The sequence below is a fragment of the Fusarium oxysporum genome, chromosome 10 (assembly GCF_000149955.1).
Source record: "Fusarium oxysporum f. sp. lycopersici 4287 chromosome 10, whole genome shotgun sequence".
NCBI lineage: Eukaryota > Fungi > Ascomycota > Sordariomycetes > Hypocreales > Nectriaceae > Fusarium > Fusarium oxysporum.
In genome coordinates, this window is record NC_030995.1 from 2,031,086 (window position 1) to 2,057,394 (window position 26,309).

The 26,309-nt window shown below is 48.6% G+C and overlaps 13 protein-coding genes and 2 non-coding genes across 18 annotated transcripts; 4 read left to right on the plus strand and 11 right to left on the minus strand.

Annotated features, from left to right (window-relative positions):
• Window positions 1-149: 149 nt before the first annotated feature.
• FOXG_11629 (uncharacterized protein) lies at window positions 150-2,370 on the minus strand (the record flags this gene model as incomplete). Its single annotated transcript, XM_018391342.1, has 2 exons — window positions 2,304-2,370; window positions 150-2,250 (listed from the first exon to the last, which is right to left on the minus strand). Exons 1-2 carry the CDS (start codon window positions 2,336-2,338, stop codon window positions 150-152), a joined length of 2,136 nt encoding a protein of 711 aa, XP_018249965.1. The 5' UTR covers window positions 2,339-2,370.
• A 237-nt stretch (window positions 2,371-2,607) lies between these two features.
• FOXG_11630 (uncharacterized protein) lies at window positions 2,608-4,191 on the minus strand. Its single transcript, XM_018391343.1, has 2 exons — window positions 3,815-4,191; window positions 2,608-3,742 (listed from the first exon to the last, which is right to left on the minus strand). The coding sequence occupies exons 1-2, from the start codon at window positions 3,923-3,925 to the stop codon at window positions 2,831-2,833; spliced, it is 1,023 nt and encodes a 340-aa protein (XP_018249966.1). The 5' UTR covers window positions 3,926-4,191; the 3' UTR covers window positions 2,608-2,830.
• A 353-nt stretch (window positions 4,192-4,544) lies between these two features.
• FOXG_20581 (uncharacterized protein) lies at window positions 4,545-6,918 on the plus strand. The gene has a single exon (XM_018400861.1). It carries the CDS (start codon window positions 4,567-4,569, stop codon window positions 6,616-6,618), a length of 2,052 nt encoding a protein of 683 aa, XP_018249967.1. The 5' UTR covers window positions 4,545-4,566; the 3' UTR covers window positions 6,619-6,918.
• A 1,118-nt stretch (window positions 6,919-8,036) lies between these two features.
• Window positions 8,037-10,430, plus strand: FOXG_11631 (uncharacterized protein). 4 transcript variants are annotated; one of them, XM_018391345.1, is made up of 4 exons: window positions 8,037-8,129; window positions 8,237-8,767; window positions 8,868-9,450; window positions 9,500-10,072. In XM_018391345.1, exons 2-4 carry the CDS (start codon window positions 8,552-8,554, stop codon window positions 9,886-9,888), a joined length of 1,188 nt encoding a protein of 395 aa, XP_018249969.1. In that variant the 5' UTR covers window positions 8,037-8,129; window positions 8,237-8,551; the 3' UTR covers window positions 9,889-10,072. The 4 variants fall into 4 exon arrangements, with proteins under 4 accessions (XP_018249969.1, XP_018249968.1, XP_018249970.1 ...); XM_018391344.1 differs by having other exon boundaries at window positions 8,048-8,767; window positions 9,500-10,430; XM_018391346.1 differs by having other exon boundaries at window positions 8,048-9,450; window positions 9,500-10,430.
• Window positions 10,431-10,576: 146 nt separating this feature from the next.
• On the plus strand, window positions 10,577-12,957 carry FOXG_11632 (uncharacterized protein). The gene is made up of 4 exons (XM_018391348.1): window positions 10,577-11,169; window positions 11,244-11,671; window positions 11,722-12,280; window positions 12,328-12,957. Exons 1-4 carry the CDS (start codon window positions 10,880-10,882, stop codon window positions 12,806-12,808), a joined length of 1,758 nt encoding a protein of 585 aa, XP_018249972.1. The 5' UTR covers window positions 10,577-10,879; the 3' UTR covers window positions 12,809-12,957.
• Window positions 12,958-13,082: 125 nt separating this feature from the next.
• On the minus strand, window positions 13,083-13,169 carry FOXG_20582. The gene has a single exon. It is a non-coding gene; the product is annotated as a tRNA-Gln (tRNA).
• A 74-nt stretch (window positions 13,170-13,243) lies between these two features.
• Window positions 13,244-13,329, minus strand: FOXG_20583. Its single transcript has one exon. It is a non-coding gene; the product is annotated as a tRNA-Gln (tRNA).
• Window positions 13,330-13,542: 213 nt separating this feature from the next.
• Window positions 13,543-14,133, minus strand: FOXG_11633 (uncharacterized protein; the record flags this gene model as incomplete). The annotated part of the gene is made up of 2 exons (XM_018391349.1): window positions 13,543-13,585; window positions 13,733-14,133. The coding sequence occupies 2 exons, from the start codon at window positions 14,131-14,133 to the stop codon at window positions 13,543-13,545; spliced, it is 444 nt and encodes a 147-aa protein (XP_018249973.1).
• Window positions 14,134-14,644: 511 nt separating this feature from the next.
• Window positions 14,645-15,390, minus strand: FOXG_11634 (uncharacterized protein). Its single transcript, XM_018391350.1, has one exon. The coding sequence runs from the start codon at window positions 15,324-15,326 to the stop codon at window positions 14,868-14,870; it is 459 nt and encodes a 152-aa protein (XP_018249974.1). The 5' UTR covers window positions 15,327-15,390; the 3' UTR covers window positions 14,645-14,867.
• A 196-nt stretch (window positions 15,391-15,586) lies between these two features.
• On the minus strand, window positions 15,587-17,753 carry FOXG_11635 (uncharacterized protein; the record flags this gene model as incomplete). Its single annotated transcript, XM_018391351.1, has 4 exons — window positions 15,587-16,267; window positions 16,325-16,801; window positions 16,853-17,535; window positions 17,588-17,753. The coding sequence occupies 4 exons, from the start codon at window positions 17,751-17,753 to the stop codon at window positions 15,587-15,589; spliced, it is 2,007 nt and encodes a 668-aa protein (XP_018249975.1).
• A 428-nt stretch (window positions 17,754-18,181) lies between these two features.
• FOXG_11636 (uncharacterized protein) lies at window positions 18,182-19,212 on the minus strand (the record flags this gene model as incomplete). Its single annotated transcript, XM_018391352.1, has 2 exons — window positions 18,182-18,853; window positions 18,928-19,212. The coding sequence occupies 2 exons, from the start codon at window positions 19,210-19,212 to the stop codon at window positions 18,182-18,184; spliced, it is 957 nt and encodes a 318-aa protein (XP_018249976.1).
• A 260-nt stretch (window positions 19,213-19,472) lies between these two features.
• FOXG_20584 (uncharacterized protein) lies at window positions 19,473-21,633 on the plus strand (the record flags this gene model as incomplete). The annotated part of the gene is made up of 4 exons (XM_018400862.1): window positions 19,473-19,572; window positions 19,625-20,988; window positions 21,045-21,497; window positions 21,550-21,633. 4 exons carry the CDS (start codon window positions 19,473-19,475, stop codon window positions 21,631-21,633), a joined length of 2,001 nt encoding a protein of 666 aa, XP_018249977.1.
• A 541-nt stretch (window positions 21,634-22,174) lies between these two features.
• On the minus strand, window positions 22,175-23,454 carry FOXG_20585 (uncharacterized protein; the record flags this gene model as incomplete). Its single annotated transcript, XM_018400863.1, has 1 exon — window positions 22,175-23,454. One exon carries the CDS (start codon window positions 23,452-23,454, stop codon window positions 22,297-22,299), a length of 1,158 nt encoding a protein of 385 aa, XP_018249978.1. The 3' UTR covers window positions 22,175-22,296.
• A 313-nt stretch (window positions 23,455-23,767) lies between these two features.
• Window positions 23,768-24,767, minus strand: FOXG_11639 (uncharacterized protein; the record flags this gene model as incomplete). The annotated part of the gene is made up of 2 exons (XM_018391353.1): window positions 23,768-24,490; window positions 24,540-24,767. 2 exons carry the CDS (start codon window positions 24,765-24,767, stop codon window positions 23,768-23,770), a joined length of 951 nt encoding a protein of 316 aa, XP_018249979.1.
• A 574-nt stretch (window positions 24,768-25,341) lies between these two features.
• On the minus strand, window positions 25,342-26,183 carry FOXG_11640 (uncharacterized protein; the record flags this gene model as incomplete). Its single annotated transcript, XM_018391354.1, has 2 exons — window positions 25,342-25,722; window positions 25,797-26,183. 2 exons carry the CDS (start codon window positions 26,181-26,183, stop codon window positions 25,342-25,344), a joined length of 768 nt encoding a protein of 255 aa, XP_018249980.1.
• Window positions 26,184-26,309: the final 126 nt, after the last annotated feature.

A 26,309-nucleotide genomic window follows, 5' to 3' on the forward strand; every position in this document is an offset into this window, starting at 1 on the left:
CGAGGGCAACTTAATTGAGCCGCGGTCGTCTGTGTGATGATTAAATAAATGACGAATAATCGAAATGGCTCTCTCTGAATCCCTGTTGAATGTCGCTATCTCTCAAAGTATGGCCGTTGATCGCTGCCAGTTAACTACATACGCAACCCTCAGCTCCTGTTTCTCAACAGTTGAACCCCAACCTTGCCATCCTTGCCCGACTTCTTTATACCACAGACGTCGGTATTCCTACCAGTCGCCTTGGTCCACTTCTCAACCTCATCATCCAACATCATATCCGCTCCCTCAACGCCATCAGCCATTCGCGCTGTCTGCACAAGAGTATGCCAAGTGTTCCCAAGCGCTGAAGCCCTGGTCTTTAGCATAAAGAGAATAATTGTTGTAAAGACGAGCCCAAGATGTACCGTAATAAGAACGAGAACAATAATAAGCCCAGTCCATCTAGTCGGTATAAGCCGATCTTGCGTGTGTATAGTGTTCACAGGGTATTTGAGGTCATATTCTTCAAGCCAGTTGTAATAGACCATCTGATACAGCCGAGTCATCAGACCTTGAATCGCCATGGCAGGGTCTTCTGTTTCCTGTATAATACTCTGGAAGAGCGAGATATGTGCAAGATTCGCTGACCATCCTTGCTCGACTTCCTGTGCTGGTGACATCATACCCCAAGTCGTGTTGGACATCGATGGATGTTCGAGCCCCAAAGTCCTATAATATGGATCGTGGGTCGGTCCGTCTTCCATCGGAACTCCCTCGACAAAGTCTACAAGACGAGAACTGACGTTCAGGCGCCGTCCGATATCGAGGTCAAGAATCCCGCGCTTCGCGGAGTCTCCCTCGTTCCCAAGTTGAAGACGAGCGCTGCCAATCTTGCGGGCATTGAGACTAGGTTCCCTGGCAGTTTGATGCCCAGACATGCTAACGTTGTATATCTGCGCAGGGTATGTGTTGAGGAAACAGAAAGTGGCACTTAGAATATGATCCCCATTGGCATCGTATGCTTTGGTCCATACATCTCCCATCTCATAAGTCAGATTCCGTAGACGTTTGGGCGGGGGTCCTCCATTAGTACCCCTAAACCCGTCTGCAGCAATATTGGTCGTCGCATTGACGACGAGCATTTGCTGGAAGCTGTGCTTCCTTTCTGTCTTTGGATCTATTGGAAGTTCGGGTTGGGGCATGAAAGAGCCGGAATAGTCGCACAGAGACACAGGCCAGCCTGTCAATTTACCCTCATCTCGACAATAGAGCATACACTCAGACGGCCCCGTCGTATTTAGAACCGCTGACACACTATCTTTCGCGTCTCCGAAGTGCGGGCTAACCATTCCCTGGGCAGAAATACTCGAGTTCTGCAACGGAGGGGCGCGACAAACGGTACGAACGTTGGCAACCAAAGCAGGTCCGTTGTAGGACTCAAGCGATGTTCTCGAGGTCACATCCGAAAACGGCAGCATGGCACGATAAACATCGCCGGTATCACCGTACTGAGATTTTCCAATTCGATCGTCTGCGAAGCGCCATTGGGCAGATGGCTTAGATCCCCAATACGTAGGGCCCTTGTAGTTGAAGCGCCAATCGGCAGGGTGTTTGGAGGCGATGGCCTGGTCGTGCGTCACGCCTGGGGAGGCGACCTTTGCTGTAGTAAAGTCAGAGAGAAGAATGGTAGAGATAAATGTCGAAACCGCCATGATAGTCAAGCCCAAGATAGTAATGAACGAGTACAAGATGCTCAATGGATTCCCTGTAGTTTGCCTGAGGACTGCTGGAAAGATGTTGATGAAGCCCGACTTTGAAGCTCTCTCAGAGGATAGGATTGGAACGTCATTAAAGCGAACGCCTGTAGTCTCAAGTATAATCGCCGAAAGTGCAGCTGCAATGACACCAACTTGGACTGCGATTGAGGTGCGTATAACTGCAGAGCATATGGTGGCGACTCTGGCGGCCCAGCCGCTTGTGGCAATGGTCTTCCAGAACTGCGGCTCGTTGCGATCATGCGCCAGATCAGCACCACGCCAGAGATAAATGAGGATACCGCATGAAGCAAGCGTGAAAGCGGTTCCAAGTGCAAGGGAGAGAAAGCTAAAGAGGCCGATGCTCTGCCATATAGTGAAGCGCCGTCTTGAAGGGCATGCTTCTCCGTCCGAACTTTTGGGAGTGAGGTCTGAGTCGAGTAAGCGTTGACGAGAGCTACATTGTGTCTCTGCTGAATCTAAATGTGGAGTCTCGATTGATTCGCGTTGGCCACGTCTATGGGAAGTTAGAACAGGAGGATGAGGCCGCTCGGAGGTTGGTGTAGATACCTCGTGGTCTCAGTGTGCGCTTGGTACTCAACCATATTTACTCAATTGATGCTATACCAATCCCGATACTCAATCGGGAATTTAGGGACGGGGAGGGCCTTGAAACTTGGATTTAAGCATATTTAATGCTCCTGCCTGGAATCAAAATAGATCAAGATCAACATTGCTGACCAGCCCCCAGCCTCAGAGGCTCAGCGGAACATGCAGCGTTCAACCTCTCACATACACCAATCAACCCACAGCCTTGTCAGGATAATTGGATGAGCCGTGAAACCATACGTCACTTATCACTTGGCAAGTGAGCCGAGGCATATTCGTATCTGCACATCATTTACCGCTTCTGTCTCAACCTGGCAGAAACATAATCTATTCTCACGGAGCGAGAAAACTTCCGTCCTTCCATATTGCTCCATTCCTGGAGTTGCCCTATTGTGACGGACTTCACTGGGCCTCCATGATTACGATTATGTTATGTAACGGTGCAAGAGAACTTGGCTGTTATATGCAGTATTTCATCTCGTAGCGCCCTACTTCTTAGGATTATTGACAGGTGTTATGGGCGATCCGGTCTTGAAAAAAGCCTTGATATTCTCAAAAGCCTCCAGCTCTCCTCTCTGGAACGCTAGGTCTGTCAAACCACCAGCATGAGGCTGAACAACGACTTTATCACTTGTTCTGAAGTAATGGTTCAGGTCAGGCTCATTCAGAAAGACATCCAATCCAGCACGTGTAATCTTTCCACTTTCCAAGGCTTCGATGAGGGCATCTTCATCGATTATAGCTCCACGTGCTGTGTTGACAATGAAAGCACCATCTTTCATGGCCGCAAATTCTTTGGTTGAAATAAGGTTCTCGGTTTCCTTATTCAAAGGACAGTTGACCGAGACGACATCCGACTGGGAGAGTAAGTCGTGCAAAGATGAGCAGTACGTAGCGTTATACTTTGCTTCTTCCTCTGCGTCCAACTGTCGACGGTTGTAGTACTTGATGTGCATGTTGAAAGCCGCTGCTCTCTTGGCGAGATACTTTCCAATAGCACCCATACCTATGATCCCGAGCGTCATGCCCGAAGGATCTCTACTTGGAACAACAGGACCTCTCCAGTTACCCTCACGTACTGAACGCTCACCGCGAGATGTATCTCTTACAACCGCTAAGATAAGAAAGAGAGCCATATCAGCGGTAGCCTCAGCGACGGCATCAACGCTGTTGCAGAGCCAAATTCCCTCGTCAGTCAACCAATCGACATTGAAATCGTCGTAGCCGGCCGCTGCTGAGGTAATGATCTTGCAGTCAGGAGCGAGGTGTTGGAAGATCTGTTGAAAGGGACGGTAAGGAGCTCTGCCCATTCTGATAACGAATGCGTCGATTGGCCCCTTTTGCTCGAGCATCAGAGGCAGCTTCTCTAAGGCTTCTTGGAGGCTATCAGCTTCAAGGACCTATATATCAGCTGATTAGCTTTCTGGTAAGTGTAAACGGGTAGAAGATTCATGGTGATTATTTTAACTAACATCATAATCAAAATCCTTCTCGAAGTCTTCGATGTACTCATCACTGATGAATTCGGGTCTTCCGAGGGCGACCACGCGGGGTTTCCGCTCTGGGCTGATTACTGATGCCATGCTCGGTCAAAGGCTCTCTGACTGGCGAATTTTGCAAGAATAACTCAAGAATCAGTTCTTTCTGTTTCACAAAGCTTCCAACGAGATGAGGTATGACCTGTGAGCGCTGAGCGTGCAAGTTAAGAGTCACGAGGTTGTTCAATTTGAGGCTGAAGTGGAGATGTCACCGGCATCCAGAATATATGCCGATCCAAGTTGCAGGCTACGAATAATGCCCATCCTACTCCAAAAATGTAAGAGATATACGGAGTTGACGAAGACTTATAGAAAATAAGCTTTGCAACGGTCATAAGCGTATATGCGGGTTAATATATAACCGCCAGCCTTTTATCGAAAGCCTAAACTTGTCCTATCTGAACTTTCGATCACAATGAGAAGTTTCCTCAGATTGCCTGGTCTATTCTCGAGTTCCCTAAGTATTTCTATTTATCATGGAAATTTGTCTTATGTTTTGTTTCCTTCAAAGCTGTTTTTACACTTCACCTTCATAGCCCAGTCCTAGGTAAGACGCCAAGTCAGCCTCATGAGGGGTCATCCAGCCTATCTTGCACAGCCCAGCGGATTCAAAATCTCGATCATCTCACCTTTGATCGCTTTTACCTTTTCTTTATGAATTCAACTATCATTAATTCTTAAGAAAAATGTCTGCAAGCCGCCTATATGCGCCTCTGGATCGGTCACGGCGAGAAATCCGCCTTATCGAGATTCTCTCCACCAAACCGAAAATTGTCTGCAACCTTACCACCGTATCGTTAGACGAAGATCCAGAATTTAGTGCGATATCATATCTATGGGGTGACATAGGAAAGATCAAACCAATCAGCGTCAACGGCGCTGAACTATTCACTACCCCGAGTCTTACAAATGCACTGGAATATGCGCCTTATCACTGGAAGAATACATTTCCCGAAAGAGAACCCAAGTCATGCCGACTTTGGGCAGATGCACTCTGCATCAACCAAGACGATGATCTTGAAAAGGGGCATCAAGTGCAGCTGATGAGGTTTATTTATCCCGCCGCAGAGATTGTGTTTTCCTGTCTGGATATAGAAGCTTCACAGCCGGATGTCCGTCTCACATTCAAGGCTTGCGAAACGCTTGCCAAATCTGCCCTTGAACGTGGCCTTGTTCGTCCGCCCTACGAGCTCTATTCTGCCGTCGAAGAAAACGATCGAAAAGATTTGGATTGGCTTCTACAGCATCCGTTATTGGATGAAAAGTATCCAATCAACTCTCAGGAGTTCAGTGAAGCAGAGCAGGCCATGTCACGAACATTACGACTAAGATACTGGGAGCGAGCTTGGATTTTCCAAGAGTTGGTGCTTTCGAAGCGAGTCGTTGTAATCCATCAGCTTGAATCAATCAACCTGAAACTCTTGCTGGATGCACAATCTTGCGTTCAGCTTCTCAAAGAAGCGGCAGTGGACTCAAAGTCGAGCCGAGCCCACCAGTACTTCTGGCATTCGTACTGGGGGATCTTCTCGACGCCAAGACAAGTAGAATGGGCACGAGCGTGTGTTCATGCAGGAACAAATGCAGACGAAACTATACTTGGAGATATGCGGAGCTTTCTTCCTCTTGTTGGCGGCGAATATGGTGCCAAGGACCCAAAAGATCACGTTTACGCCTTACTTGGAGTAACAACTCTCGACATCGAGCCCGATTATACCAGCAAAACTCCCGTTGCGTCAGTATATATTGCAGTATGCGCGGAGATTCTAAAATCGCAACCCATGCGGGAAGGCTGGCCGCTTTGCTTTCTTTCAGGAGCAGGTCTCGCACACCAGGGGGAACACCAGGAATATGAATTGCCGTCTTGGGTGTACAATTTCCCCAAGGCGTTCAGCGCAACTAAGTCACTCCAACGGCTGTTCAGAGGCTATGATGAGCCAAATTACGACAATGGGCAAGAGTGGAAGAACGTGGAAGCAGCGAGTATTCGTGGATATAGTTTGACCTGTTCTGCAGTATTTTTTCATACCGTCATTGATTCAAGTCCGACTTTGTATGAATCGCAGCATACGTGGTTGAACTTTGTCTCAACTGTTTTCAGAATGATACACCAGCCCATCAGGAATGCAGAAGGCTCTCATCCACTTTGGACACTCGCCCGAGCTTTCGGGGCCGAAGAGTTTCATGCAGATGTATGGGAAACACCTACTGTCACTCGACTGATTCGAATATTTCAATATCTCCTATTTCTCTGCCACGTATCGATCAAAGATGACGAAACACCTGAAGCCTATACAGCCAAGAAGGCCGAAGCAGTTGCAGACGATATTCTGGACAAGTTGGCCGAAATCGTCTTGAAACAAGAGAACAAACAAGCGGAAGAAGATTGTAACAGAAACGAAAATAACATACAGAACTGTCAGGAATTCATATCTCAGATAAGAGATAAAGATTCATTTTGGAAAGACATCGACGAGCAACGAGTCCAACCAGATATCAGCGCACTTTTGAAGTTGGAGCCAACAATCGGTCTCACAGAGAGTGGCGAGTTTGTCGTACTTCCACGTGTGGCAGAGATAGGAGACCAAGTGGTACTAATTCCAGGACATTGGCAGCTCTCATTGGTACGGAAAGTAAACAACCACTTTGTCCACGTCGGGGACTGCTGGTCTTCCAGACCAATGCAAGAAGTCGCGGAACTGGCCCGCGCAAAAGAAATGAAAGTGATAGAGATACGGTGATGCAAGTCAGATTGCAGAATGTTCTACGTACAGTACGCGTGGATCCCTGAGCACACCATCTTCTGTGTCCTCGACACGAATTGCCCTGCAAGGCCAAGCTATTACATGGCACTAGGTAGTAGGCATAGCCACTGGTTCCTTAGCTTCACAACGATTGATAAGGGGTAGCACTCCAGCGCATCAGGTATCAGATAGTTTCAAGGCTTAGGTCACTCTGAGGCAAATTCCGGTTTTGATATTAATTAAATCGCAACAAGCTTAGACCAGATTCACATGAACAACTCAACAAGGTGCCACGTAATGGGGATCACTGCCCATCCGGCCGTGCTTGCCGAAGTGCAAAGACCCCCTGTTTTCAAGCTTGTACGAGAAGAGCAGCTGGTTTTCCCAAGTCGAATGCGGCTGGAATTTTAGCATGAAGCTAGTGATTCAGGAGGACAGGAGCTTTCTTCCAGGATGATGATCCCATTCAATCAGAGGCGTCAGCATTGGCATGCTTTTGTATATCCGAATGGTAGAGAAGGTATATAATTGCTTTTTTGCTGGGCGCTTTTTATTTATTTATCGTGGGTTCAGTTGGTACGAGATCTGGATCAAAATGGCACGATTCAAAAGGTCAAAACTCCGAGCCAAGAATCGCGGGTGTGCGGGCGCCTCCGGGTTGCCGTTTGGCTAAAGAGCGGGAGCCCTGGGGGTTAGCCACTTCGGGGGATAGACTGACGGGTTACTTTTTTTGGTGGCGGGAGGGAAATTTTCTGGTCTGTTATGTAAGGGAGAAAGAGTTTTTTTTCACTTCTAATAAAAAGGAATGGATTGTTACATAATAAAGCTGTTTGGCTTGTGAAGTTACTCGACTCATGATACTGAAGACTACGGGCATCTAGACTTCAGAAGCAAAGAATGTTGATGGTCTTGGAGGGCTGAGAAGAAGTCTTGGCAACTGCCAGGAACCATTTCGACGAACCAACTGAGTTATCTGAGCAACCAATGGCATGGCATTGTTCAAGGCTCGACGATATCAAATCGACGTCCCAGCGAGTTGGATGGCCGTCGTACCGAATATCCAGAGGCACAGCATCCGCAGCGTTACATTGTGTAACCGAGGTTTGATGCCATCCAAGGATATCCCATGTCCCGCAACCCGCAGGGGTTCTGGGTAATTGGTTCCGTACCCACGGCTCAGGTACCAAGAATTTAAAGTTTCACAAATGAAATCGCAAGACTGACACCATCGCAACAGAGGCAGCTCTCATCTGTTGGTTCAGCTGAGCTGAGATTCTTTCAATGTAGATCACTTTCCAATTCCAATCAAAGATACGAGAGATTTCCTTGATCAGGTTCGCGCGCCAAAAAAAACTAAATCTGCATCTTAAAACTCTGCTCCCAAGCCATTGTGTCATATCTCCCCTAGGTGCCATCGCGCAGCCACCACAGAACTAAACTCCTTCTAGACCTCGACTGCATTTCCCAACACACCACTTTTTTGCAGTTCCAAAGTGCCGAAACAGAAAGTGGGTGGGATAATTTACGATTCCAGAAAGGAAGAAAACTCTGTATCAGTGACAGGGACAGACAAGCACGATAATAATAATGATCCGCTAACTGTGAACGTCCGTAGCTTCCGCACGGGTCAGCTGTTCCGTTTCCGAGTCTACCACTTCCTCCTCCCTCCCACTTGGTCGCGGTCACCCTGTGGAGTTGCATTACAGTCCGAATCCTTTTAGTTCGAAGGGGAGAAAGCAGGAAACGTTAGGTTCCATCCATTAGGTAGTAAATTAATAGGCTTGGCTTTGTATAAGGAGTTTAACTCACCCTCGATCGAGATTTTACGGTTTCCTCTAGTTTCTTGCTCTAATAAACAAAGATTTGATGGTGTAGAAACCGTCTCTTTCATGGAGAAGAGAGTCTAGATCTACGCTCCATCTCGTTCGCTATGACGGACTCAAAAGTCGCCCAGGCTATTGCCGATGGACGAGTCCCCAAGGGAGTAACGGCGGCCTACCTCAACCAGTCCAAAGATGCACCCGCCATTGTGGGTATTATCTTGGTAACTTGTCTAACGAGTATTATTGTTCTTGGCCGTCTTGCATCACGAGCATTCCTCATCCGACGATTTGGCCTCGATGATTCTCTGACTTTGGTATCATGGGTAAGTCCTTTTTTTTTATTCTCCGTCACTGGACCCCATCGCGGGCGTCGATCCCTCCCCACTGGTGTAACATCGTCAAGAAAACTGACAGATCGGTTAGCTTTGCTTGGTAGTATTCGTTGGCCTGTGCATCAAGCTCATCCAGCTGGGTTCTGGGCGACATTTCGACTATATCCAATATGTTCTCGACATGCCAACGATTGAATACACCGAAGTTCTCGACTTTGGCGCCCATATTGTCTATACGGTCGCGCTGTTGTTCTGCCGAATGTCCGGTTTGGCGTTCTACCATCGACTCTGCGCTGTTCACGACCGTCTTCGACTCTCCATCAAGATCGTGCTTGGCATTTTGATCGCTGGATTCTTACCGCAAGTTTTACTTATTGTGTTTCATTGTACGCCTGTTACGGGACTTTGGCCGTATGAGTGGCAGCCTGATTTTGACAAGTATACTTGTTTGCAATGGGGATTGGTCTATAGCGTCAATTCGTCGGTGTCGCTGGTCTGCGACTTGTTGCTGTTTGGTATCCCAATCGTGATGCTTCGAGTGTTGGAGATGCCGAGGAAGCGAAAAATCCAATTGGGATGCATTCTTTTGCCTGGTATTAGTGTCATTGCCATCTCTATTACACGGCTGGTGTTTGTCATTGAAGGGCAATGGAACGCCGACATGTCTTGGGCTTGTAGGTCAATCACATATCAGCAACTGATACCTTGTCTAACACCTCACAGATAACCCAATGCTTGCCATCGAAGTCAGTGAAATCGGCGCCACCCTCATCGCCCTCTCAGTCCCAGGCGTCAAGCCCCTGTTCGACAAGTTCATTCTCCGACGAGACATCAGCCAGGGCGAGAGCACAGGAAAGTCACGATACGCACAGCAACACAGTTCCAAGGGCGGCACAGCATTGCGATCACTGCACTTCCGTCCCGAACACGATGTTCTCACCAGTCGCGACACGTCTGCCGAGGGGATCAAGACGTATCGCACGAAGAATGTCTCGGCGGATAATACGAGTGAGAACAGTGCGGATGGCATTTTGGTGCAGGTGGATTTTAGGATAAAGGAGGATACGCAAGACTCGAAAAGTGGGAGCGATGCTGGACGGTCGTGGAAATAATGGAATGGTCTCTTTGATGTGTTATGTATAAGTAAAACTTTTTGGGATGGATTGCAAGCGATGACATACAGGAAGGCAATGATCGAGCGACTTTATTCTTCTTCTGCATGAATATTCTTTATGAGATGGTGATATCAAATTCGTCTGAAGTTTTACTCATTTTCCGTGCCTCTTGTCTGCCGTCAAGAAACCTTAGGACCTTTACCCTAAGCGATGAAAATGTTTAGATAATCTGGCCTAAGCTTGGAGGACTCTTTACTGAGTTCATTTTGCCATCCTCTTTTTAAAAGTCTCAAGTTTTCTTGCTCCCTGAAGTCTGCTTCTTGTGATGTTCGGTTCCTGAACCCTCCCGACACGCTGGAACACGATCTTCAATGCACCGAACTGTCACCATCCTTCCATGCACAAGACATGCACGTCAAATCCCACTTCTAGAAGGATTCATCCCTTCTTTCGTAACAGAAATAAATTCACCTTCCATATTCATTTCATCTTCTCCATCAAACACGGCATCAATGACCCGAATATGAAGAGCCATTATGAATCTGCGCGACTTTTCGAGCCTGACAATGCCTCGATCGAGTTTAGGCCTACCGTAAACCACAATCCACTAAATTCTTTAGCGGTGCAGTCCGCTAAAAGCTTCAGGGTCCCCTCCCCGGCTTGCCCCCCCGCCAATCCGGCTTGACTGATCCGTGATAATCTTTCCAAAGATGCGAGGGAACCAGTGACATGACATGGGCAATTGAATGCAAGGCCATGACATGACATTTTCTGTTTAGTTCAGTTGACGTTGTCTAGCGGCCGAATGTACTCCCGCAGCCTCCGTCTTCGCCGACTCCAAGTTCGCCGCTGGGGCACCCTTGCAAGAGTAATTAATGTGCATAGCTTACCTTACCTGTCTAGGGAATAAACAAAACAGCTGCTATTCCCTCCCTCTCTTCACTCTGAACATCACAGCCTTTCTGTTGCTCATCAAATCCCATTCGCCATGAAGCTTCTCGGGTTGTCGTTGGCCACGGGCCTCATCGCACAGGGCGTGAGCGCTACACCTAAGCAGTCCAAGAATGAGCCTCTGTTCGCGATCCAGCCCAACATGATTCCCTTGGAGGAGAATGCCGGATCGCCTGACTTGTTCCCCATGCCTGATTGCAATGGCTTCAAGCTTGAGGAGGCTACTTTTACAGAGATGCAAGATGCTATGAAGGCTGGCAAGCTCACTTCTGTTCAGCTTGTGACTTGCTACCTCATGCGCACGTATCAGACCAAGGAGTACCTCAAGTAAGTTTCTGAGATGGCAAATTGCATGGTCAATTGATGCAATTGGTGCCATGAACATAACTAACATCGCACAGCTCTGTTCTCCAGGTCAACCCCGACGCCTTCGCCATCGCAGCAGAGCGCGACGCCGAGCGCGCAAAGGGTAAATGCCGAGGTCCTCTGCACGGCATTCCCTTTACCGTCAAGGACAACATCGCCACCAAGGACAGTCTCGAGACCACCGCCGGCAGCTGGGCGCTCCTCGGCAACGTCGTCCCCCGCGATGCGCACGTCGTCAAGAAGCTCCGCGACGCTGGCGCCGTCCTCTTCGGCAAGGCTGCTCTCAGCGAGTGGGCTGATATGCGCAGCAACGATTACTCTGAGGGTTACTCTGCGCGCGGTGGTCAGGTTCGCAGCGCTTACAACTTGACTGTTAACCCTGGCGGTAGCTCTTCTGGCAGTGGTGTTGGTGTCGGTGCTAATGTGATTGCGTTTTCGCTTGGTACTGAGACTGATGGTAGTGGTGAGTTTTACTGAATCTGAATGCTGTGGATTGCGCTGATGGTGTCGCAGTTATCAACCCCGCCAACCGCAATGCCCTCGTTGGCATCAAGCCCACTGTTGGTCTCACTTCTCGCGCCGGTGTCATTCCCGAGAGTGAGCACCAGGACTCTGTTGGCTGCTTCGCCAAAAATGTCAAGGATGCTGCTCTTGTTCTTGACGCCATCTACGGCGTTGACAAGCGCGACAACTACACTGAGGGTCAGAAGAACAAGACCCCCAAGGGCGGTTATGCGCAGTACCTTACCGACAAGAAGGCTCTCAAGGGTGCTACCTTTGGTCTTCCCTGGAAGAGCTTCTGGGCCCTTGCCGATGAGGACATGCAGTCTCAGCTTCTCGAGCTCGTTGACCTGATTAAGTCTGCTGGCGCCACCATCATCAATGGCACCGAGATCACCAACTACGAGACCATTGTCAGCCCTGATGGATGGAACTGGGACTACGGTACTACTCGGGGCTTCCCCAACGAGTCTGAGTACACCTACATCAAGGTCGACTTCTACCGTAACATCGAGACCTACCTGAGCGAGGTCAAGAACACCAACGTCCGCAACCTTGAGGACATCGTCAAGTGAGCCCACCGCATCTCAATTGTCTGAACATTACTAACGGTTTCAGGTTCAACAAGCAGTACGACGGTGTTGAGGGTGGCTACCCGTATAAGAACGGCAAGGGTATTCCCGCTTTCGCCTCCGGCCAGGACGGTTTCCTCGCCTCTCTCAAGTCCAAGGGCGTCCAAGACGAGACATACTGGCAAGCCCTCGAGTTCTGCCAAACCTCTTGCCGCAAGGGTATCAACGACGCTCTCACGTACAAGGGCAAGAAGCTCTCCGGTCTTCTCGTCCCTCCCCAAGTTGCTCAGGCTCCTCAGATCGCTGCCCAGGCAGGTTATCCCGTCATCACCATCCCCGGCGGTTACGCCAAGGACTCTGGAATGCCTTTCGGTCTCGGAATCATGCAGACTGCGTGGGCTGAAGCTGAGCTTGTCAAGTGGGCTAGCGCAATTGAGGATCTTCAGCGATCTACTGATGCTCCCTCAAAGCGTCGTCTCCCCAAGTTCCTTGGATACCTTGAGCGTAACGTTCCCGTGCCCTTTTAAGCCGCAAGCCAATTGATGCGCATTTTGGATCGTATATAATAGTAGATAGCAATACGTAACTTTTAATGATATTATGGCTGAAGCCTCATTCAATGCTGTACGGTCGCGATCAGACTTATGTAACAGAGATTCCATGCCAGCACCAAGCTAAAAACTCTCGATGACGCGCTCGAGAGATGTTGAGCACCCACGTTCATGGAACAGGAGAGTTCAGTTCTGCAAAAAGATTTAGACGCGAAGAAAAAAAGACAGAATGACGGACAGCCAAAAGGTGAGGTCCTACCCGGGTTCGAACCGGGGACTTCGGAAGAGTTTGAATGGTGATCAAAATCCAACGTCCTAACCACTAGACTATAGGACCCTCGGTGAAATGGTAGGCTTCAAACGGAGTTTAACAGCCAAGCTCCTCCACACTGGGACAATTGGCAAAAAGCGAGGTCCTACCCGGGTTCGAACCGGGGTCTTCGGAAGGCTTCTGAGGGTATCAAAATCCGACGTCATTACCACTAAACTATAGGACCAGACGATGCAATGGCGTCGAGATGTGGTGTTTATATACACCACCCGTACGTTTTCGCGTCTTCAGACCGAGTATCGCTGGTGTTATCTACTTAGCTTTAATACATTTCAATTGGCTGCATGTCATGAAGGTAAATGGAACTCAATTTTAGGTTTGGTTGCATCAAATGTCAAAATAGACTCCGGTATAGATGATTGTCAATTATGCTCTCTGTCTACCGGTATACTCCGCGCTCCAGAGTCCTACTCCAGATCTGTCTATTCAGAATGTCAAAACTCCGACAAAGCTACTTACCGTATCTTTTGTAGCTCGGCCATCAAGTATCCCAATCGATCCTTCTCAAAATCCTGTCCAGCCAAAGACGAGTCCTTAGACGTTATCAACACTCACCCCCAACAACTTACCCATAATAAGGCTCCTCCTGATCATAAGGCCGCATCTGGTACCAACCGTTTGCCTTGATTTGATCCTTCACAGACTTAGGGAGAACTTCGACTGGCTCGCGACGGAGAAAGCCCTCATCCTGAAGGCGCGCGACCAAGTTCTCAGGCATGGGAAGATGGACCCGGACGGTAAACTGCATAATGTCACCGACGATAGTGAAGGCGTTGCGGCCGTAGACAAGCTCGAGGCCATCACGGAGGCGATCTAGACCGAAGATCAGAGTCGGGTTGATGGTGTGCTCGTAGGTGTCGCGGCCGCGACGGTTATTATCACGGTCAAGACTGTCGCTGCGATTACGACTGTCACTACGGTCGCGGTCGCGGTTGCGGTTGCGGTTACGGTTGGGCATCTCAAGGACCATGATTGCGGTTGAAGTAAAGTGGATGACGGGAAAGGTGAATCGGGATGAAGATGCTCGTGTAAATGCTGAAGGCTGAAGGTGAGTATGCAGTGATGTTGACAGGTTGTGTGATAGCAGTTGATGGAAATCTCAATGTGAGTGTTGGTAAGGGGGAAAAAAAGACTTGAAGGGGACGAAACGAAAAGGTGCAATATATATGATGAAAAAAGAGTGGAAGTGGTCTCCTGTTGCGTTATTGTTCTGCAGCTTCACTCTTGAGTTGGCACTGGCACAGGTCTTTGGATTCAATCAGAGACTCTCTTCTATGTATCACACATTCACTGATGATATGTGAATGGCCATATCTACAACGAACATGGTGCATCTAGATGATAGTGGTATTAGCGGTCACATAAGGAGACAAAATCAATGATATTTGTGCAAATGATCGATTACTGCATACAATATCCAACAACAATAGAATGTGAAAGGTGCTCTCATGGACCATGGTGTTCCAGACAATTCGTAGGCTCGAATTCAGAACATAAAGGAAAAGGTCGAAGAAGCCCTCACCCATTCTATAGATGCACCCAAGAATATGGCGCCTAGGTCCCTGGTTGTATGCTGCTGTTTGTTCGCAGAACCCTACTCTTGATCATCCAAACAACAATCTGACATTCGTCCAAGCCATCAAGACATCCAATGCCATGACTCAAACTAGCAATGCCATAAGAAACCCATCTCATCGTCAGCATTCAAGCCATCTTTCCCTTGTTTACACCACCAACTCCAACCCCAGCCAAGAACAAAGCCCTTACAACAGCAACCCATCCAGTGAACAGATAGTTCCCCCAGTCTTGCCATCTGAACATAGAAAACTCAGAACGTCCCTGTTGCTTCATGCTGACAAAGACACTCAACAAGATCGCAATGTCTATGAGAAGCACGCCGCCAATGACGACTCTCCATACTTTGATATCGGAGCTAACTCTGAGAAGGACTGCCAGCATGATGGCGACAAACGCGTATAGTGCAGCGAGCTGGTGGAATAAGAAGGCCTGGTCTGGATTGTACGCAGACATGCTCAGTGGAATGAGGCCATCGAGAATGAATTCAGGGGTGAAGATGAGAGCGTAGACGGTAGGGAGGACGGTCAGTGGGTCAACCCAAGTGAACCAGATGTGGTAGAAATTATTGACGTTGAGTTCAGACATGGTAGTTACTTTCGCGGTATATTATTCCTGGCAAGATGAGACAAAAGAATGGTTTTGAAGAGAGAATTTATAGGAAGCAAATCGTAACCTGTGGGGTAGCGTCAGCAGAGAAGCGAGACTAGATTGCGCATCGCGTCTTATGTCAGCTGACAATCAGAATTCGAAGCATACCCATGTAAGTCTCTTACTCAAGAGACGATAATGATTAAGAAATGTCTTTCTGTTGTTTATGCTCTTCTTATGCCGTGGATTTCACCTGCTTAATGGATATGCGTGATGCTAGTGTCCAAGCTATCAGGGTTAAACCACCACTCAAGTACTCCAGTCCAGGACATCTCCATCCAAGTAAATTCTCCCTCAGCCTCTGGAGGTGCGGTACTTACGGCAGCTACATGTGGAGGTATCTGCACGATCTTCCCCGGCCTTGTCCCAACAAATAGTCCTCTAGCATCGTCTGTTGTAAGCGGCGTCTCGGCCCAGTCAAACCGAAAGCACCCAACGCTAGCCTCACTGCCATCAGCGTACCGAAGCAATAGCCCGGCGACCTTCTTGTAGGGACTTTCAACCATACGGCTGTTCTCCAAGTCAAAGTGTCGAATCACGCCTGTGTCCTTCTCATTCTTGCTCTTACACACAATAACTTCTGTGACATTCTCCAGGGAGGAAGAAGAGTAGTGCAAAGTGTGAAGGGGGTTGAAGCGTGGCATGGCACCTAGTGGTGTTTGCCTCGGCGGAGAGGCTCCGGTATGATTGTCTAGTAATCTTGGTGCAACTATCAGGGAAATTCCATGGTCTGAGGGAGAGAAGAAGACTCGAAGTGGAGCGTTCGCGGATATTCTTGCTACCAGGTTCCAGTGACGATGGTTCGAATATGGCGTGTATTGTCCATGATGGTCTGGGAACCCCCCGGCAACAGTCTTTCGACCTTTGCTCGTAACAAGCTTAGGTATTGTTAGCTGAGCGGCTCGTCAATGATCAACAGTGGGAGGATGCCCTACCGCAAGAGCTATGTCACTGCGTCTCTTATATTTCTGCAATCCCCAAGGTGTCGATAGATGATATCGCAAACCGCCTTCACCTTGAGATGGGAGGGGTCGGGTCGTATCATATTTCTCGGACCCTCGTAGCCAGACCTCTTGAATGAACTCATCTTCTTGAATTGGGTAGTAGGTCCACTTTAGGAGACCTCGGTCTTCATACTCAGAGTGCTCATCCAATAGTGAAGCGTCAGTGCCGGGATGTCCCACGTTGCGATGGACATGAAGTGAGACCATCTCGTCATTGGCCCAACAGACGGAATATCCAGTTGTACCAGGCTCATTGAAAGTCAGTGTTCTTAACCTGGCCTCAAGATCTCCTTCGCCCCAACCAGCATAGTAGAATGTCATCGAGTCGAGTTCAGACGGTGTTGCCGGATGAGGCCAAAGGACCTGAGGGTAAATGGAAGAAGTCAACAGTTCTCGAAGCTTGAGGCCCTGCGCATACGTAGTTAGCTTCTGGTGCACTAAATGGTCTCGAGGACTTACATCCCCATGGAAAGTAAGCGTTTGGCTGTTTGCTGATGCTGTTTGCCAATAGGCCGGATGCATTGCGTCTAAGCTGAATTCGTTCGGGTTTGAAGTGATTCGCCTGATGCCGAGGTGATCGCTTGCAACGTAGAGGTTCGAAAAATCGGATGAAGGTATCAATGTCGTAGCTTGGCGGCCCACAATGCTGGAATAGTTTGTGAGTGAACCGACATACTGCACACCATCCATTCTGACGGCTGTGATCAGCACTGGTAGCGACGGATCAGCAGACCACTCAGTCTTGCGATGCTGCAGAGAAAGCTCCGCTATGGTGTAAAGTCTGATCAACTCGTCGTCGTCGGACACGATATGCCAAAGTTCTGGCGACAGCTTGCCATATGTTTTGCACAGGGCCCCCTCTATCAATTCCCGAATACGACCTCTCCGTCTTTCATGGTTCAACGAGACATGACGATAAGAGTGCTCGGTGACGAGGCGGTACTCGTGGAGAGGAGTTCCAAAAGGAGCGGCGATCTCAACGCATTCTGCATGGAAAGCGATGGCGAGTCCCTTGTTATGGGTGCAATATGGATAAACGCAGTGCCGGAAGGAAATGTTGAGAGACCTGTCGATGCAAAGAGACGCATAGAATTTCTCGTAGTAGATATTGAACGGGGATGATACCTGATCATCTGGAGTCACTACAGTTGGTCAGCCAAGCCCCAGAGACACCACTCGATGTCTTGAACTTACAGACAATTATCTTGTCTTTGTCTCCCTTGATAGGGAAGCGGCAGAGTCGACAGAGACTCGCATCGACACATACTGGGTTTTGAAGTTGATTCTCGCCGGACATGTTTGATGAAAGAACGAAATCGCCTTCTGGTCCAGCCTCCGTTGCCCCCGGAGAAAGAACCATGGTATTTCAGAGCGAATGCCACAAATTCATTGTGGAGGAGATTGAGTCCGGACGACTCCGAGGAGTAAAGACATTTTGAGTGCTGAAGTGAGGAGAGCTAAGACATAAGCTGAGGTGGTGACGTAGAACAACCAACCACGAGACCAGAAATCTGACAGCGAATCGGTATCTCCCGTCCTGGCAGTGTACTTCAACTCGTTGCTTCATTTCTTTTTTTAAAAGGAACTTATTGTATTTCTATACCGGTTTACTAGTTACAATTCGACAAAAATGGAACAAATATCGCTGTTTATGGTTTTTGAAAACTGTGTTATTTTCTGTAGCTATATTGTCTGTGAATCATCGTCTGAAGCTTGATGAAAGAATGCAGTCGTTAATGTGTTCAAAACAAGATCTTGAGCCTACGCAGTTTGTGTATCATCAACGCTTTACATTTTGTTCAGGCGCTCAACCTCTGCATCAATATGTAACTCTGGATAGTCTAAAGATATCTTAGGACGTTCCAGCCGCGGCGCCCTCCGCCGTCTTGGGGGATGCTTTCTTTCCCAAATGTCTTTGCAAACCTTCTTAACTGGAATAGCATCTCCTGGGTCTATCCGAACCCTGTTTTCAGAGGTTGGTAAGATGGGGAGCGGACACTTGGCAATGGCGTCTTCGGTATCCGCTAAAAGAAATGATATCAAGGCTGACTGTTGAGCATCGATGAGCTGACAGACGCGGAAGGTGACTCTTTCGCGGGTACACTGAAAGTACACATTTGGTTCGTTGTCACCGGTCCATGCTTGTGAATGGTCAAAGAGTGCTACTCCGCCAAGAATGCGGTTTTCTGCCCAGTATCCAACAATGTCATCGATACCATTCGGATACCGGTTATGAGCTGTGAATTGAGTTGCAATAAACATTGTCGGCCAAGGGGTAACGCGGCAAAGGTGATCAAGAAGTAGCTCCCAGTTGGTGGTAGACTCAACATCATGGCCGGCGGTTGTAGCAGGATCATGGAAGTTCTCTTGCTGTGATAGGCGAACACCGATTTGATGGAGGGCGCACACAGTCACCTCAATAAGACGTAGATAAAAGGATCGAGAAGGGGGGCTTCGTCTCTTGATACCGATTCAGTTTCTGTAAAAGATTAGAAGGCGCAACGAGTGATTAAGGGATCCTGAGGGTTCGATACCTCCAGATCAATCTTCACATCAGCCATGGCGAAGTTGGTGCGGAAGACTTTGGCCTTCTCAAGTGCCCCTGGGCAAAGCTCTTTGTGACTGTTGGTGGGATGGCTAGGGTCGTATTTGCTGGAGTACTGGTCCCAAGCGACCTCAGTGACAGGCAGGCCGTCAATAATCTGGGCGTAGGTGATGAGTGCGATGCCAGTGTCGAGAACATTGCGCACTGCTCTTGATAGTAACTCAAAGTGAACTCCTTCGAGTTGATCGAGCGGAACATATTCTGGAATGGCCATTTTACATAGGAAGGGATGGATGTCTTATGATGCTGTTCATATGAAGGTAAGGGCTGTTTATGCAGAACATCTGATTATCAGTACGGCATAGTACCTACGCACAGGTTACTCAGCCCCCTAGAGCGGGTGGGGGTTCGTTCTTTTTCAACCTCGACCAACAACAAGTGGCTCGGCTCGGCTGTGTCAACCTTGCTCTCGCAACCTCCATCAATTTCCTACTCTTATGCAGCGGGTTCGAACAAAACCAAACTCCTTCCACAATGGAAGAAATAGATCCCTGCTGTTGTCTCTGTGGGATTTACATCGCCCTCACACCATCGAACCGGAGCAGGTCGCTCTGGCTGGATCAATTTTACGTTGGTGAGCAAAAGTCGTGTCCATGAACGGAGATGCAGTAACTGACTATTCAAAGTTTACACTTTTGATAGAGAGGCAAATGCTCGTGCCTATCTCTCAACCGATGGATTTAGGGCTAGCCGACACCACTACATCGTTGTTGACCCTGCAGATTACAGATTCAACGACGGGAGGAGTATCAGGGTGATTCTCATGCCTTACGACTGTGAAAACCCTTTTAGAGGTCCGTTACCCCCTGGCATGCTACCCGAAGCTTGGGGTTATCCTTTCCATGCCGCATGTTGGAAGATCTTGAACACTTTCGGCACTGTCGACCAGAAAGATCTCCAATCCATATTGAATCTCTGCCACTCAGCTCCTAAGCAACTGGGAATGCTCAACTGGGGCCATGATTATAGAGGACAAGCCTGTCATCGACTTCACGTCGCTCCAGGCGAGGAGAACTTTCTAACCTGGTCATACCGTCGCGACCCGGATGCCAATCCATACAGCATCGTTGAGCTAACGCAGATCTTCGACAAACTCGCATCAAATACCTTCAACAACTTTACGGAATCCGAACCGTTGCCAAAGCTTCACCGGTTCACGGTTCGTGACCCGTTTCTCAGATTGCCCGCCGATATTATTTTAGAACTTGCTAATCATTTGACCCTCACAGAGGTCACTCTCATGAAGCGTTCCTCACGAGCTTTCACCAATCTCGTACTGCCCAGTCGGTTTTGGAAGAACAGGTTCCGACTCGGACGAGAATTTGACTGCATTTTTGAGGCTAAAAAGCATACTGGTGGAAACTGGGAATCCATATACAGAGCGACAAACACCTTGAAGTCTGATAGAAAGACTCGAAACGCTCTTCAACTGAGACGCCACGTTTGGGATTTAGCTTCTCCCATGTATAAGCTTCTCCAAAGTATGCGGCAAACTACCTGCGATGGACACCGCGTCCAATCCATGTTCGAGCCAGATGCAATGCCAGCTGAGCTACTTGATCAAAAGAGCTGGGCCAATGTCAGTAGGACACTTAGTCTTCCCGGGAAACTGTTCCAGAGAGGATGCAGATTCTTCTATACTCGCATGCTGGTGTTGCCCAGCAACCCATCTGCTGTCTACGTATCGACAATTGACATCTTTGAGCGACGCTACGTATCCGGACTGAGATTCAGTGATGGTAACAGTAAAGACTTTACTATTGGCTTTCAACACCCCAGACAAGAGGAGCTCCTAGCCCAACAGGTAACAAGTATTCAGATCAAGGGCTTTGATGTTGCTTTTGATCAGCACGGAGTGAGGGGCATCTGCATACTTTTTGGTGATGGCACTCAATCTTATTGGGCTGGGGAGTACGAGAATATACCCAAGCGAAGGGTACAAGGTTACGCAGAAGAAGACACTGTTACCCATCTGATGGGCGGGTTTGATGTGAGTTATTGGGACCCCCTTGTTGGGAAGATCCCCCGAATGACCTTGAAATGCAGGCCGCGAAGCTAGTGATCATAGCTATCAACCAAGACCCACCATCCTGGGAACCAACGATGTCTACACTATGGTATCCCGAGATACCAACCCCCGACTTGCTTTTCCCAGGACTTGACGCCACTATAAACAACCCTTTCAGGCCCAGTTCGTCAGTCGAACAAGATCTACCAGCCTGTTTTGCGCTTTTCCCCAATGGTGATCCAAGCAAGCTCCGCAGGATCATCGTCAAGCATCGTGTCCATTCAAAGGATGTACTCAAGATCGAATATGTGAACATGGCCTCAATAGACAAGAGCCAAAGTGAACTCGGTTACAGACGCGCAGGTGGACGATACAGTACAGAATACGACACCAACCGCATTTATGTACAGAGTTTCCTTATCGATGGCCCAGGCGGAGAGCGTATCGAGAGTTTCAGTACGCTTTGGACTCACGCACTCGTAGGATTCGAGGTGAGAAGGCGCTTCGTTGGTCCGACGAACAGAAACTGACAATCATATCTAGATAAAGACGAACAGGGGTCGAACTGCAGCATTTACCGGGGGAACGGGTATCGAGAATAAGGCCCCTATGTCATCACTAGCTTAGAATGCTGAAGAACATACAGTCGTTGGATTTTGGGCAACCATGGTAAGTCTCAATTGTTTTAGATGATACTTCGTGTGCTGATAATGTCAGGAAACGGACCCCGGTTTTACGGCCATGGGGCCTGTGCTTCGTTGATCTTGCGAGCCTCGATTGCGAAGTCCATAAATTGATCTTCTACTATAGTAGCTGCGAGTCTGAAGCTACAGTCTGAGTATAAAAGCTTTCTGAGTTCAAGCATCGACGGGAAACAGGAGCGGATCCCTGATAAGCCGCTGCATATCTTCTGTCCTGATGTGGATAGAGACATCAACCCCATTGTCAGTCCAATACTTCGCCGGAGGACCAGGTGCTTCTTTTATCAACACATTTCCATCCATTTCCGGAACGACACCCTCAGCATAACGACACGTGGATTCAACCCCAAAGTCGATGTCATATATCCCTGCTCGCGCCCAGGTCGTCACCAAGATATGCCGCCTACCCAAGAATGCTTGCCATATTCGTTGAGGAGACTTTTCAAAAGCTAGGCTGTGCAGATGTGCGGCCATGTTGGAGGGGTCAGAGATCGTCTTGAGTGCGTTGCGGAACTTGAAGTTGGCCACTGCACTTTATGCTTGAATGGGTTTGGTAACTTCTGAGGGCTGGGAGTTCAAATGTTCATCATCACGACTGGTGATCCCAGGAAGTCTTTTTCGAGTTGAAAGGACGAGCGGACGCCCGTAGACTAGATCGCAATGAATTGGATCTGTGTCGTTTTCGAGGCCACGAGCGCGAGCGATGCAGGACCAAAATGTGAGATAGAATTGCATCGTGTTGACTTAGCTTCTGTAACGAGTTCTCGTTCGCCCTTTTCCAAAGACGTATCACCTGCGTTTGACTCAAGTGAACAACGTAGTTTGAAACAGGCTTGGCAACATTCCACTCGGCCCATGGCATTGGTTTGCCGACGGGCTCAAGGTCCTGTTCGTCAAAAGGTGAGGGGATCTTGAACGGCCAAGGGGGCGTTGAGTCAGGATGCCACCAGTCAAATCTATGCATTGGTAAACTTCTCGCTCGCTGTATGATATCCAGGTTTGGTTCGTCAGCATCTATGTCTCCGCCCGCTTGGTTGTCGATGAGAAGAGGGTTGAAGAGTGGTGATGAGCTACGCTGAGCCTTTCCAAAACCTTCGCGACTTTCTTGCGCCCAGTGTTTGAGAAAAGCGAGAAGAGTCGTGGCGTCTGCGAGAGGATGCGCTCCATTGAGAGCAAGGGCAAAGCCGCCGCAAGACAATTCAGTGATTTGGATGGCGAGAAGAGGAAACAATTGCCCATTATCGTCCTCCACGACATCCTTCAGTGGCTGAGCAATCGTGACCGGCGCCATGAACTTCTGAAAGACACTGGAGTCGCACTTCCAGAAATGTTGCTCAGATATCCTATCTGCGGGATATAAAGACTCAAGTGTAGCATCGCATTTGGCATGAACAAACTCCACGCCAGGATCATTATCGGTTCCATAATGCGCATAGAGACGTCCGAACCGTCGAGCATGAGGCGGAAACGACTTTGCTTCTGGCGCAACAGTGCCATCTGTTGATTTGACAGCCTTCAGATGACCGCCACATTGCGGATAGAACCAAAGAGTCCGAGCCAGAGATTCACGTAGGTGGTAGGCCAAATTGAAGTTATCGCGAGTGGGTTTTTGAAAGAGCCATATGGCGCTAGCATTGGAGAAATTGGCGGTTGTGCTGTCGAGGAGAGATAAAGGAATAGCTTGTTCGTGTGAGGCGGCAATGCTAAGGCGGTGAGATTCGACGACTGATATGTTGATGGCGGCCATGATTGACTTTGGAGGGTATCACAAATTGGACTGAACACATGTATGAGGGAAGCCACAGAAACAAAGGTCAGTTATAAATATTTCGCAGTTCAATGGTAGATTGGAGATCCACAATATCAGATCTGGAGCGTTCCGTTTTGGGATGACGAAGGATGATTCATTTCGGCGAGCCTAATTGAGTAACTGAGTGGAATTGACGAGCCAAGAAAAAACTTCTGAATGATAGGTGGCGGATCTCACCAAAACAATCTATGGCGTTTTCTTGAGTCGTTATCCCGTGCAACAATACCAAAATTCTTGTCGCAGCCCAAGTCTAACTTGATGCCGAGAGCCAGGAAAGGAGGTTCCGAATTGAATGAACAGTCGCCACCTTGTGTTTTTCAAACGCTCCATCCAATGTTGCCCCTGGATTATCCTCGATCTTGAAAATCTTCCCCTCAAGACTTTCATCTGGAGATGACCGCAAATGGCTGAAGTCTTCGCCGTTGTCACATTCGTCCTTCGGGTCAAGGAGCACCGGATTCCAGCCTACATTGGCTGACCCAAGAACGTCTTTCGAGTAATCATCACCAACATATACCTTCTGCCAGTTACTTGTTTCCCCTTCAGCTTGAGTCAGGCTCTTGCTGCTGCGAGCGCTGATGACCTGAGCGAGCATGTGCTCTGCAGCGTTGAAAATGCGCTTGTCTGGTTTCTCAACGCCAACGTCATAAGAAATGCAATGAAAGTCGATGTCATAAGTCTTATCCTTAAGCTTGGCGATGTCTGTGTCGGTTCCATATCTCAATGGGCTCACGGCAAGACCTAAAGATGAGAGAATACTGGGAATCCGATCATCGGAGTTGGTGATGACACCAATGACGACGTTGTCAAAATGTGGAGGCGGGCTTTGCTTCAACTTCTTGAATGCCTCAACAAGACCTGTTTCAGTACAATAGCCCTCTTTCGAGGAGAAGCGATGCAATAGCCTCGGAGCTAGATCCTTCGGCAGAGGTTTGTCATCTTTTGCCAAAGATGTGAATGTGTTGTGGATAACCTGAGTGATATTAGCATTATTCTGTCCCGCAAAGATCTCATATACGAACATTGGTCCACCAATTCGTCGCCCCTAACCCCGTCTCCTTTCCATAATTTGGATTCTTCTTGGACTCTTGTTTAAAGGACGATTTGAAGGCGGCTTGTAGCTCATCGTCGTTGAAGTTGGTGAAACCGCATTGGCGAGCAACGTCAGCGTATTGCTGCGCAACTGGTCGAACGGGCCTAATTAGTGTCCCGAATGCGTCGAAGCATAGAAGAAGGTTTCGCTTTGACATGATTGGCTAGATCGCAAGGTTTGCTGTTGACGGAAAAGTCAAAGGATGAAGTTACAGGTTCAAGAAATGGCATCGTTTTTGGCTCCACCAGATGATTACGTCATCTGGCGACGTCGTTCAAGATGGGAGCTGGATAAAACACAACATTCGAGCCGGAGATTATGAAAATAACAATCTTGTACTTGCTGATAGCGAGCGAGCGCGCAGCAATTGAACACCCATAGAGGTCAACAATATTGCCACATCTTTTTAAAACATGTGTCATGTTAGAGTTGTCACCAGTGTGGTATTTCACAATTGCAAGTTGGGAATCAATATGCCTGAATCTCGTGTGTCTATTCAGGGGGGGATCTGGGTTTAAGATCTAGCTGTCCATCCGTGTATTTATCGAGCAGTCAAGAAGTTCTGAACCTAAGAGTCAAAACATCTACCCATGTCCAAGTCCAAAATCCTAAACTCCTCGTGCCGTGCTTGCGCAGTTGTCTTGTGACTTCTTCATGTCTAGCCTAGACTCCGACCAAAAGCCGTTACCGAAAACAAAGGAAAGATGGGGTGTGTTGTTTGTCCATACCGCTTAGATATGAGGCTGGATCAGGTACTGGCGCATGCCAGAGTTGGGGGCCTTGCCGAGGGTCTTGATGTTGAGACCCTGGGCCTTGGTGATCTCGTGGACCTCAGACTCGCCTCGCTTCCAGGAGGGAAACATGGTGTAGACGGTGCCTTTCTTCACGAGGAAATCGTCGTAGTGGTGACAAACCATGTCGTGCTGAGCCACTACTTCAAAGTAGTGCATGGAGTTGTCAAGCTTTGACTCGTAGGTCCAGGCGATTGTGGAGTTGGCGTCAATATCGGCGTGGGTCTGAATGCCTTGAAGGTAAGAAGTGAAGAATGCATCGTACGCCTTAGTCTGGTAGGCGGCATGACGGAACGCGCACACGGTGATAACAAAGACCATCTTGACCGACGATCAATTTGGAGTAGGGAGATCCAGAGAGATGCTTAGAGAACTCAATGCATCGATCAACACACATCTGGTCTGGGGGCGTTGAAGAAAATGGATCCGAGTGACAAGAAGATACGGGGGTTGGGGAGAGTAGCGAAGTACTTATCGCACTGGATAAAGTTCCCCCACAACCCAATGCAGGTAATCTGCGGGAAGTTGGCAGCCGACTTCTTGACATGGTTGGTAAGAGATTCTTTGCAGAGATCAAGGGCGACATAGATGCAAGGTTTGCCCTGCTCGATGAAAGCCTGAACATAGGGAACGAACTTTCGGGAGTTAGCGGCTCCAAGGTCGATGATGACAGCACCGGTAGCTGGCATGTCGTTAACAACGTCGGAAGCAGTAGACTTGATAATGTCAAGCTCGTCGGTTGTTTGATAGGAATTGTCGGCAATTTCGCACCAATGGTGCATACCAGTAGTGTATGCAACTTCCTTTGGGAAGTAGCCAACTCCCTTGAAGGCGCTTGGGAGCTGAGAGTCAAAAGTGTCATCAAGAGTAGATCCACCGATATCGATGATCTCCTTATGAGCCGGAGC

Bases quoted from the DNA above. Each gene is read 5' to 3' on its own strand.
- FOXG_20581 (XM_018400861.1), top strand. From the start codon at position 4,567: ATGTCTGCAAGCCGCCTATATGCGCCTCTGGATCGGTCACGGCGAGAA.
- FOXG_11632 (XM_018391348.1), top strand. From the start codon at position 10,880: ATGAAGCTTCTCGGGTTGTCGTTGGCCACGGGCCTCATCGCACAGGGC. The intron at 11,170-11,243 runs GTAAGTTTCTGA...AACATCGCACAG, and splicing joins CAGACCAAGGAGTACCTCAA to CTCTGTTCTCCAGGTCAACC. The intron at 11,672-11,721 runs GTGAGTTTTACT...ATGGTGTCGCAG, and splicing joins TACTGAGACTGATGGTAGTG to TTATCAACCCCGCCAACCGC.
- FOXG_11634 (XM_018391350.1), bottom strand. From the start codon at position 15,326: ATGTCTGAACTCAACGTCAATAATTTCTACCACATCTGGTTCACTTGG.
- FOXG_11630 (XM_018391343.1), bottom strand. From the start codon at position 3,925: ATGGCATCAGTAATCAGCCCAGAGCGGAAACCCCGCGTGGTCGCCCTC. The intron at 3,743-3,814 runs GTTAGTTAAAAT...GCTGATATATAG, and splicing joins AGAAGGATTTTGATTATGAT to GTCCTTGAAGCTGATAGCCT.
- FOXG_11631 (XM_018391345.1), top strand. From the start codon at position 8,552: ATGACGGACTCAAAAGTCGCCCAGGCTATTGCCGATGGACGAGTCCCC. The intron at 8,768-8,867 runs GTAAGTCCTTTT...CAGATCGGTTAG, and splicing joins CTCTGACTTTGGTATCATGG to CTTTGCTTGGTAGTATTCGT. The intron at 9,451-9,499 runs GTAGGTCAATCA...AACACCTCACAG, and splicing joins CGCCGACATGTCTTGGGCTT to ATAACCCAATGCTTGCCATC.